Below are 12,270 nucleotides of genomic sequence, written 5' to 3'. Positions count from 1 at the left end.
GAATGAAACCAACAGGCCAGGCATGGTCGAGTTCAGAAGGTAACATGGGTTTTGATTGAAGGAGGCACCGGTCACGTGAACGGTGATAAACTTCTGAGGAGGCTAAGGTAGGATGCACAGTCACGGAAACTAAGTGATGCGACGAACGTCCATTTAGTCCAATCAGGATTTTTTTTTTGTATTATTATTATTTACAAAGTGGAGAATACCCTTAATCCCCTTCTTCACTGGATGTCGCTTAATCCTAATCCCCGTGACTCTTCGCCAGTAACGAAGGGATTACAGCCTACTGCGGCAAACCCCTTAATTGCCTGTGGGTGCCGCCTATGTAACGATGGGCTTGGTGTCGCGTGATTGCAGGTTCGCGCAAAAGAAACTCCAGGACGGATGGGCAGAGAAAGTAGATCCCTTTTTTTTTTGTCTCCCGCTAGACTATTTCATTTAGATGCGGGACACCCTGAGGTTAACCCCGTTTCGAATAAACAATTTCAGTAGCTAAGGGGATTTCAAATTCAATTGTATTAAAAGTCGATATTATCGACATTTTCGTTTCCTGTTTTCTTTCAGCTGAATAAAACCGCTTGGCGCTACCCAGAACGACATACCTCAAGGCTACCATCATAGCAAGGGAGGCCAAGGTGACCTTCAGATCCTCAGCTCTGAAGAAACAAAACTTGTGTGTCATCGAAGCTGCCGAGGAAGGTTAACGTTTCGTATTTCCGCACGAATGAACATCTCCAGGAAAAAAAATCTCTCGTTGTCTTTCTTTAAAGTACGACTTTTCGAATCACTTCATACGAAAGGCGTCACCTTTCTCTGGCGTCCCTGGAAAGTTCCCGAAAATCTAGAGTTCCCAGCCTTGGTGGTCATCTGCAGGACCGTTAGGATATCCCTGTGGGGACGATGCAACTTCACCTCGATAGAGAATTGTGGATGCGTTATGCATGTGTAATGTCGAATGAGTGTTGGAACAATGTTTTTCCGTTTTATTTGTTTATTTGTTGGTCTTTTTATTTACTTATTCATTTTTCTATTTACTTATTTATTTATATATTTATTTATCTCTTCATCTATGTATTTACTTATCTATTAATATATTCACTCAGTTATTTATTTCTTTATTCATTTATTTGCTTATTATCTATTTATCTATTTATTTGTTTATTTATTTGCTTGTTATTCTTATTTATCTTTTACTAGAGAGGATAGGAAAGAAAAGTTAATTTTGGAAGAATAAAGTTCAAGGAAGAGCAGTGGGTTGGTAAATAAAGGGACGGCATCCCTTATGTAATGTGAGCTAAGCTAGCCTGCCCGTATGCTAATTTTTTATTATGTAGGCTATTCATTCAGACTCTTTTTAGGCTGCATTTTGGTAGTGAAGGCTTTGGGTGCATGGGATTGTCCTTTGTCTTGTAGATTTCTTCCTTTCAAGTTCTCTGGGAGCAGTGGTGTCCTCAAACAGTTTCTCCCAGATTCGACTGGCCATGCGGTAGAATCTGATGTTAATTGGTTTGATTTTTTGTTCTTTTGTGGATATCATCTATGCTTTCTTGATGTGGTGGCAACTCTGAGAAATATTTCTTGAAAGCTTTGTATATTCTGAAACTGGGTTTTCTGTCATTGCTTAAAATCTTCTTAGTTTTGCTGCGATGCCTCTCATAGTCCTTATCTTTATGGTGATGATGAATGTTATCTGCGTTTGCATATACTTGTGGCACGTTACCACAAATCTAAAGTTACTTATCTTGAGCATCGACAAAGACTACTATAGTTTCACTTTAACATTCGATGTTGTCTATTTTCTCGTCCCTTTTAAACTTATTTTGAAAGTCAAGTCCGATTACGGTAAGAGAAAGTGCGATTGAAAACCCAATCTGTGTTCTTTTTGACACATGGGTCCACCGTGAAAATATACGAGCATGTACACACCTTACGGTGACAGACATGCGATTCATACTTTCACTCTTTATGAACGACGCTAAGTTGTTTGGGCCTACGCAATAACGCACATCTAGGTGAACCGAGCTGTCGGACGTACGACGCCAAGATCATAACACCCAACGCGCGGGAATAACTGACACAGTGTCGCTTTGGCTTCATCAACGCAAGGTCCAGGGATCTCATAGCGTGGCCGTGCCACTAATGGACACGTGAGACATTCTCACACCACCCAGGACTCGTTTTTCAAATATGAATATGAAAATTAGTTGATGAACGTTTAGTAGTACTGTTTTTTTTATGAAGTCGGTTGTTTGGAAATGTGTTCAAGAAATTTTATTGCAGTAGTAATTCATCTTCTCTCCTGTTTGAACATATATATGGAAATGAAGGTAAGATAATGTATGTGTTATCGTGAGTGCAAATTGAAACAATTTAGATGTATATAGGGCTGTTTAATCGAAATATGTGTACAGTAATTAAAGGTAGTTACATATAGTTTCTTGGAAATGATTATACATTAATAATTTAATTGTATATATCGCGTTCGTTTGCAAGGGTTTATGTAATCTTAAATCTGAATAAAATTTGCTGGTATTAGCAAAAATTCAAACCTGATGCAGTGGGTGCGAATAGGTTATTAGATAAATGGTGTGATAGGGTGTGGAGAACGGGAGACCAAACTAATGTCAGTGTCCATGTTTCATTTTATCGCTTCCATCTTGATGACATTACAGACTTTTTTAAGCTGTCGCCAAGCGGCATTTTAGTCTTCACTATATTCAGTCTACCAATAAGCTGAATAGAATAATGTGACGACAGATTTTATTGAACATTCAGACCATCGAGATTTGACCCATTAATAAATATACAAGTCAACTAAATATTCAATAGCAATGCCATGGAACAGGCGACTGCGGAGTCATTGTACCACCATATATTCGGAAGGGGTTAAGTAAGATTCATTTTAACCCTATACGGAAGGGCCTATTCATCAGTTGGTTAATCCTCTGAGACCGGAATTACCATATCTGTACCACTCACCACATTGGTCAAATACCCTGGATCTTGGTACCAAAGACGTCATTTAGCCACTTCAGTGTGCACGTCTAACGGCCCAACGGTACGGTGGTACCATCCTTAACCGCTAATTTAGCGATCCGAGTTCGTGTCCTCTTCCCCCCCCCCCCAGGGGCTGGAGTTGTGTGCACGTAAAATCACAGCATTACCCTTACAGCTCTGAACTTTCATCCGGGAGGGAAATAGCTGTTGATCACGGGTCCAACACGTAATCCAAGACAGTGATGGATCACAGATATACAGCGAGACAGGGATCGTATTGACAACGCTCCGACTGAGCGAGTCCACCATGGGCCTTACCAATCCTTCGGAGAACTTCCTAACATGGCCCACCACTGCAACACACCACCAAAGAACGTGAAGCTTTCCAAGACATCGAGGGCTACCTGGACCTCCAACGACTCCGCAAGAAATACAGCCTCATTGGTGAAGACGGTTTCGGCGGCCTTAGTGTTGCCAATAGATGCTCAGCAGTGACATCGAAAATTCTGTCTAATACATACATATAGGTGTTGGGTCGAGAACGCACCCTTGCCTCACTACTGAATTAAGATAAGATTAGCCAAACACAACCTCACACTTTACAGCATTCTGTCCTCGAATATAGGTCAGGAGTCAGGACAATAAATCTCTTAGAAATCCAACAGATCCGCAGAAGATTCCAGAATATCTCTTAATACAATGGATTGTACTCCTTGAGATGAATATGGACTGCAGGCTACACTAAGTCCAGTCAGTGCTCCCCAAAAACACGAAGCTCTAGGTACCGATCAGTTGACTTCGGGCACATGCCTCTGAAACATTAGCATATGGGAATAAATCCACGCCAGCACACTGAGCAATGTAATGCCATGCCTCTTAAACTGTTGTTGCATTAATATATTCTCGGTTGAAAAAAATCGATGCGCAGTTCTTTTAGCGTTGCACGTTAACTTTCCTTCCCCCTGTAACTACGGTCTCGCCCATCGTCGCGGACCGTCGTATGGCAACAGTGCTTACGTTGTGTTGAATGTTTTCCCAACTTCTGTTTCTTGCGTGTGTGTGTTTAATTGTGGGTTATGTCGTGGCACGTCCAGGGAAGATGTCTAAGTGTCCCAATGTCTCGAAATTCGTCAGATGAGTGGTTTGAGTTTATCATATAGTGTAGTGGAATAAATGCAAAGACTTCACTCCCCTTCTCGTCTTTAAACGACTTCTCGCCATTACAAATGTTTGTATCAAATGGGTTGACGTCGGGAGGTGAGGGAGGGAGAGGGGAGCAGAACGGGCAGCGAGTGATGCATGATGTTATGCACATCTGACGACACGGGGAGGAAAGTGAAAAATAAACACGGAGGACTGTTTGAATAGGTAAACAAAATCTCGATTCCTTTTCCTCTTCACCAGTAGTAACCTACTTCGTCGTTCTTCCTTCCTCGGTTTCTCAAATAGCAGACCACACCATCACCTCCTGTCTCCACCAAAGGCCCCTACACAAGCATAACTTCCAACACACACTTCACAGCAACCTATCTATCAACCTACCTTCGCATCAAAATTATAGTCCCCCCACAATCAAATTGCATCCTGTTACATTCCTTCCTATCGTACCTTGTAATTAGTGAAATGTTTTCCCAGCTCGGAGTAACACCCCCGAACGGAAGCCACGTAAAACAAGTGTTAACAAAAACAAGATAATGATAAAAAAAAAAGCATGAATTGAATAATACTGTACCGTTTTCCAATTACCAAAATTAATGTACTAGACGACGTTTGCGTACGAATGGTATGAATTGATATTTGTTATTGGCATCAACTGAACAGAGTTTAGACAATAAGTTGTGATCCAGAGAAAACTAACTACACTTTGGTAGTTGGTGACTTCAATGCTAAAATGGGGTAAAGGTTATTAGCAGACGCTATAAACCTGCAGTCCTACAAAGCTGACCTGGATCACAGGAAAAACGATGGGAACAATTACAAGAGATGGAACGTCCAATAAATGGCAGCTACTAAAGCTTCAGACGTTTATGCTCTGGCGCGTCTAGAATTTTACAAGTTATCACGTAAGGAGTTTTTTTTCTCTGAATGGTAAAACTTTTATCTGGGAAGAAGTTACTAATGGAGTTCCCCAGTTCTATTCAATGGGTTTCATAGTATATATTAATAAGATAGACTGTGGACCTGTATCTACTGCCTCCAAAGTCGCTATCAATTAATTAATATTAAGCTGTGCGGATAATCCAAATGATTGTTCAAATTAACTGGATATTTGAGGATGTTTAGAAAGACTAGGGTAATGCGCTCAGAAATTGCAAGTGAAATTTAACCTAGTTATGTGTAAAGATGGGAGTGGCTTTTGAATGGGTGATAGATTGATCCGATTAACGCAGTCGTCGGTATTCAAATTCATATGGCGACATGACGTCAGAAGTAGGTTCCGCCCACCCAAGCGTCCATATTCAATGAGATTTGGAAAGTGCGTAGAGTATACACAATCTGCTCGTCCCCAATGACCAGTGAGTATATGATAGGCAGTAATTATTCACCATAAGGTCCCTTTCCCGACTACAGGTCCTTTCTCTTGCTTCGCAACCTAATAAAACTTTCTTTGAGACTGAAATCGTTATGGCCTGTGGAATGAAAACATCAACATGACCCTTTTGCTTTGGCTGTGTCGAAGATATTGATACTTCGAGTCATAAGAAAGGTGCGACTCAATTTCTTGTGATGTGTCTTTGTCCCAATCCTATGGTTCTTTGTACGCTCAGTTTGTTTTCTTGTGTGGAGAGTAGAAATTATGCAATTTATTTGTTTGCTTTATTTTATTGATTCTATTCTATTTTTGTTATTACTATTATTTTCATGTTTTTATTTTGTTTTTCTTCGTTTGTCATAGGTATTCATGAGAAAATTTGAGATGATATTTTGTTTTGTGCCGACCATTTTTCTAACTCTTTGTGGCATATTTGTGTATTTTTAGACCTATCTTATGGTTCTGTGCACTTAATGTAAAGTTATATATGTTTAGGGAACGGAAACCGTGTTAGGTTTTTGTTCTTGTTCTTGTTGGACGGTGTCCGTGAGGAGTTTGAACGTGGCAGAAATCCTCCACCCCAATTATGTTGTGTTTCTCCCTGCATTTTGTCATTGCTGAACATTTTCCAATTGTGAACTTGAGGCTGCCTGGATACTTCATCTGTTGTTGGTATGGCCTTACGTTCTTAGTATTGTGTGGAAAATCTTATCTTTTCTCTTTAGTTTCGGATTTGCATTGTGTGGGACGCCGATGTTCACATTTTGTTCCTCGATAGAATTTTGTTTTGAGACAAACGTCCTCTCTGTCAGACAAAAAAAAAATTCAGCCCGTTTTTACCTTTCTTGTGTAAACCTCTTTCTATAATTCTTAAAAGTATGACTTCTGGAACCACATCAAAGCTTTATATATGTGTTATCACCATTACTGTTCTATCTAGCCACGGTTCCTGTTGAAATTATTTACTTTAATATTTATTATATAACGTGCGTGGCCAGTGGATGGTCTATCTGAATCCATATTGGTTTGGTGATGAGGAAGTGAAGGTTTTGATTCTTTATAAAACCATCTTTTCAACTATATTTCATAATATGGTGGAGAAAAGTACGATCCATATGTTGCTAGGGATCCAAGCGGTTTTCTTTTGTTTTTGAAGCGGCAGTAATTTGTCTTCTTTTCTTTAATGTTGACAGCTGTGACTATCGCCGTTGGTTCTAGAAACTTAAGTGGTACTTTGATATTTTGCGTGGCATTTTCTGCCTTTCTACCGCTGAAAGGGAGGTTTTTTTATTGTCTGGCTTTCTCTTACGTGTATTATTTTCGTGGATTCTAGTTTAGGTTGGATTGGGAGATTGTATACACACGCACAGACTACAAAAGTTCACCTAACCATTTGCATACATGAAACATTAGCTTTCACTAATACTCTCCATCAATATCAACAGTGCAGTTGTGGTTTAAAGTGATGCAGTTAAAATATCGTTAATGTTTCTCCTTTCCCGCCATTACTGACGTCACATCTATGGTCCGTCGTTATTATGTGACCATCTGTCGGTTGGCCCCCTCTGCCGCTCTAGAATACAGCGAGCGTCCTGACGTCAGTGATTGATATTGTAATTTGGCAACAAGCAGAACAATGTGTAATTGTTGTAATGAATATGGGGTGACTATCAATGTGACAAACAGTGAAACTTATGTCAGTAAGAGGATGATAGAAAATATCTGTATTCATGGGGTCCCGTCTCATTGCCTCCACCTATCAAACTTTGCCTTAAAATCGTTTATGTTATTGGCTTGGATTATATTTTCATCTAATTTGTTTCATAAATCTAAATTTCTATGTGGAAAGCCAATTTTTAAACATTGCGTATTTTCAATAATATTTATGCATTATTTATTAATTAATTTATTTATTATTTGTCTGTCTATTCGTTTATTTATTTTTACCATAATCGTATATTGTCTTTCATCCCATACCAGCAAATGCTCTCCATCCATTTCTGTCCATTTCATTATCCTATCGCTTCTCTCTTCGCTGTTCAAGGAAATTAGAAATTCATTAATGAATAAAGATACAATGTAATTGAACTGCGCATATATATTCAGGATGTATTTAATGTGTACTGAAGGCGGACTCGTCTAATGTAGGCCAATTTTTTTTTTTTTTTTTTTTTTTTTCATTTATTGGGTTACGGGCCTGCCGACGTTGGAAAATCCGAAATAAAAATAAAATAAAAACCGAAGACATTCCTCTTTTTTATAATTCATTTCTGACGAACTGCCGACTAGCGCTGGTAACGATAAAAAAAAAAAAAAAAAAAAAAACTGGGCCTACTGTTTGGACAGATCATTCAAAGCTTGGTACATGCAGTAGCTTGTGTGCTCACCAGTCTGGCCAGTGAAAAGGTATAAAAAACATATGTATGTATATATATATATATAATATATATATATATATATATATATATATATATATATATATATATATATATACCAGACAACATGGGTTCCTAAAAGCATCATATATAAATGTGTTGGGTTCGAATCCCGCCTAGGGCTGAAATAATTTCAGTATCGTTGCGCTGCGGGTTGTTACTCCAATTCTCGTGGGCGGGGAGTTGGGTGTGTGTGTGCATTACCCATAGATCGATCATATATGAACTCTGAGCTCTCTTCCGGGAAGGAAATAGCTGTTGATCACAAGTCCAACGCGTGGTCCAAGACCATGGTGAATCACATGCACACACACACACACTGAGAAAAATCATGGAAGGAAATATTACATTGTATCAGATTATGCTTAACTATCTATATTCAGCAGATACAAATATTTTTAAATATAGTTTTTTATATAAACTACACAGTAATTTTACAGTTAATCCATTTTAGTGATTTCTTCATAAGTCAAAGTGGCCAATAACATGTAATATTTTCGTATGTCAAAGTGCTCGGTGAAAAAAAAAAAAAACATTTCAGTAACATGTGTTAGCAACAACAGGCATGTCAACAGCCCTTAGCAACAACGCAAGCGTGCTGTCATGACTCGAGTCCCGCTTGGGTCGGCGTTGCCGCGTAGTCCCGTTTGTAACTCCCCCATCTTCGACTTGATAGTTATGATGATGGTTGTGTGTTTTCTCACTCATTTCCGTTCGCCCTCTACCGCTCGCACACACAGGGGTTGGCGAGGAAGGTATTTTCCTTTTACTACGCATTCGGAGAAAGTCGTCGAGTATACCGAAAGTAGGCCAATCGACGGCGAGTACATTTTATTTAAAAACAAACGTCGTCGGTTTGATTCGACGTTTTGATTTAGCCGACTTCTTTGAGCGTTAGAATGTTCCTCTCGCAACAGAATAGATTTTTCTTGCAGTAACCGTAGCTATAATACGTAATTATAAAATTTTGGTTGAATATCTTGAGGTGGTTGTGGAAAGGGAGATAAAGTAACGGGCACGTTTGTGGGCACAAGTTATGCTCGTCAATGCCCGTGATAGTATCTACTGTACATTTCACAGTAGAAAAGAGTTTGTTTTTATATTTTATTTGTTTGTTCATATATCCCTATATTCTGCAGCGAGAAATGTATTCTTTATTGATGTACTTATTTAGTATAGAATGTTTATTCAGTCATCCATCATATATATTTATTTGTTTATTTATTTATTTAATTATGTGGAACCGATCCTTACTTTGCAGCACCAAATACAATAGCATGAATGAACGTTGTATGAATGTATTTGAGTAACTGCAGTGGGGACAACACTAAAACCGACTATAATGGGAAGAGAGTTCGAGACGCAACGGATTTTTACTTGATCGATATTATGTTTAACCCGTAATCTTAACCCTCTAACTACAAAGGCCTTATAGGTTTTATTCTGTGCCGTCAGGCAATTTTATTCAGCTGGGGCTTCATCCTCGTGCTTATCATATACTGATTACCAAGTTAGCAGGGACAGCGTATAGCTGGTGGTCTCTGCCTGCGTTGCCGTTGTTGTTACAGTTGATTAACTCCCAGAGGTGCAATGGTGATCCGAGCTCAAACTTCCAAGTCTTGTCCACTGTTTCCGACAGAACTCGGGGAGTCTTGAGACGGTTTGCCCACCTGGAGCTCCAGCCGTTTAACCATTACTCTGGGCAGCCACATTAAGTCTCGATGCGCAATCCGCCCTAGACTGGAGTATGCTGCAGATCCACACCCCCTCTTCCCGACACACACACATGTGCGAGTGTGTTGTCACAGCAAAGACGGTTCTGTTTGCATGGTAAGGGAAAGTGCAGCACAAACAGTGGTTGCGTTTGTTTGAAGAACAGCGCATGCGCCTTGGGAGTAATGCGAGTGCCAACTTATATAACTTGTGGGTAGAGCACTTGCTCGTCGAGTTACCTAATTGCACTTACCTAATATTGTGCACTGGTGGCGTCATTGGAAGCGTGCTGGTCTTGCATTCTCTTTGGTGTGGGTTCAAGTCCCCTACGCCTTTCAGATTCTCAGCAGTGACTGTGTGTTACCTGCCTCCCAAGCGTATCATTAGGCAAAGGTGACTTTTTATTTTTATTTATTTATTTATGTTTGTGCGTGTTTTGTATGTATGTGTTATTAATATTATTTACCTAACAAAATGCGAGTATGATATTTATCAACTGGGTTCTTGTATGCGTAAAAGATGCGTTGGTTCTCTATCTTTTACGTCTTTTGATTTGGGTATATATACTTGTTTGTATGTCCATACATGTGTGTGTGTGCGTGTGTTCGTATTTACCAAGTGGAATGTTGTGCGACTGAGGCAGTCATCCAGTTCCTTGGCTTCTATCTTCCCTTTATATATATATATAGAGTTATATATATATATATATATATATATATATATATATATACCTGTATATATATATATAGTTTATACATTCTGACAGGTTTACGTGAGTGGAGTAGGAAACACAGGAGTCTTAGTCTGAGTTTATTCCTGACTAGTTTCGCAGGTAAGCTTTTTCAAAGGAAAAGGCATACCTGCGAAACTAGTCAGGAATAAACTCAGACTAAGATTCTTGTGTTTCCTACTCCACTTACGTCATATATATATATATATATATATATATATATATATATATATATATATATGTGGTGTGAGAAACAAGAGCAGATTCTCTGCAAGGCGTGCAGAGTTGAAAAGGACAGCATTTTTGTAGTTATGAAACTTTTTTCTAGCATTCTCAATTTTTCTTGTGATGGTTTTCCTTTGTGTGGATGAACATGAACTATATTTGTATGACCTTCCATTTATTTCACCGTTTCGTCTTTAATAGGACATCTTCAGGATTGTCATGACATAAGGCAAGAAATTAAAAATTGTGTGATTGAAACAAATAATATAACAAATGTTATATTATTTGTTTCCATCACACCTTTTGTAATTACTTGCTATATGTCATTACAGGCCCATCGGCCTGAGGGAAAATCATCATTAGAAAAAATTAGAATACTAGAAATATGTTAACCACAAAAATGCTGTCGTTTTCAACTCTACACATATATGTATATATGCTGTATATGTATCTATGTATATATATATATATATATATATATCACAAAGTAATGTCGTAGCACATTGGTAAAATTATACTAGTGACCCACTTTCAGAGAAGAATAGGCGAAAGTAAAAAGATACGTATATTTCGATCACTAACTGTGATCCTCTTCAGCAGATGTGATTACATGCTTCTCTCCACTCTGTAATCACATCTGTTGAAGAGGATCACAGATAGTGATCGAAATACACGGATCTTTTTACTTTCGCTTATTCTTCTCTGAAAGTGGGTCATTAGTATAATATATGTATATATATATACAGTATATATAAATATATATATATATATATATATATAAATATATAAAGGAGTACAGGAAGAAGCTGATAGAAGAATGGGAGTGAAGGAGGGAGTTACAAGGTGTGCAAAGATAGTGTGTGGAACAAGGAGGACGGAAGGAAATAGAAGGAAGGGTAGTGAGTGGCTGGATGGTGAAGCAGAGAAGGTTGTAGAAAAGAAGAATCGAACATTCTCAGATTGGTTACAAAATAGGATGAGAAAATCATATGAGAGGTACAAAGAAAAGAGAAGAGAAGTAAAGCATAAGATAAAGGAGGCAAAGAAGAGAGCAGATGTGAAGTGGGGTAAGAATATTACAGAAATTTTTGAAAGTAATAAAAAAAGATGTTTCGGAAGGAAATTAAGAGTGGAAGAGGAGGCGAATCAAGTAGAGAAGAAAAGGTAAAAGGTGCAGATAGAGAAATGATAATGGAAGAGAGGGCAGTAAGAAGACGATGGGTAGAGTATTTTAGTGAGTTGCCAAATGTGAAGGAGGATAGGGAGGGAAGGATAGTTGCAGTGGGAAGCACTAAGAAAATGACAGTGATAAATGATGAAAATGGAGGAGAAATAAGGAAAGATTACAGTGCCGGAGGGCTGGAGGAGTGCCTGTACAGTTTCGCTTTACAAGGGGAAAGTGTGGCAAGTGTGAGTGTAGTAGTTTCAGAGGGATCAGTTTGTTGATCTTAATTGGGAAGGCTTATGGAATTATCTTGATTGAGAGGAACAGAGGGAATAATTGGTGAGGAAAAGTGTGGGTTTACGAGTAGGGCAGGTGGGGCTTGCGTGGATCATATTTTTGTAGTAAGGCAGATGTGAGAAAGCTTTAGGAAAAGGTATTTTTTTTGGGGGGGGGGCTTTATGGAATTGGA

General features: G+C 38.8%; 1 protein-coding gene across 2 annotated transcripts in view; it reads left to right on the top strand.

Annotated features, from left to right (window-relative positions):
• The first annotated feature begins 2,094 nt into the window (after window positions 1–2,094).
• Window positions 2,095–12,270, top strand: part of LOC143036641 (uncharacterized) — a 47,112-nt gene continuing 36,936 nt past the window's right edge. For both annotated transcript variants that reach the window (XM_076204200.1, XM_076204199.1), the window contains exon 1: window positions 2,095–2,330. In XM_076204200.1, the coding sequence (XP_076060315.1) occupies window positions 2,259–2,330 (72 nt within the window). In that variant the 5' untranslated portion in view covers window positions 2,095–2,258. The remainder of the gene's footprint in view (window positions 2,331–12,270) is intronic.

This window comes from Oratosquilla oratoria, chromosome 21 (genome assembly GCF_046742065.1).
Source record: "Oratosquilla oratoria isolate Oo_2021 chromosome 21, ASM4674206v1, whole genome shotgun sequence".
In the NCBI taxonomy this organism is placed as follows: Eukaryota; Metazoa; Arthropoda; class Malacostraca; order Stomatopoda; family Squillidae; genus Oratosquilla; species Oratosquilla oratoria.
The sequence above is the reverse complement of the archived record's forward strand: the minus strand, read 5'-3'. Positions and strand labels throughout refer to the sequence as shown.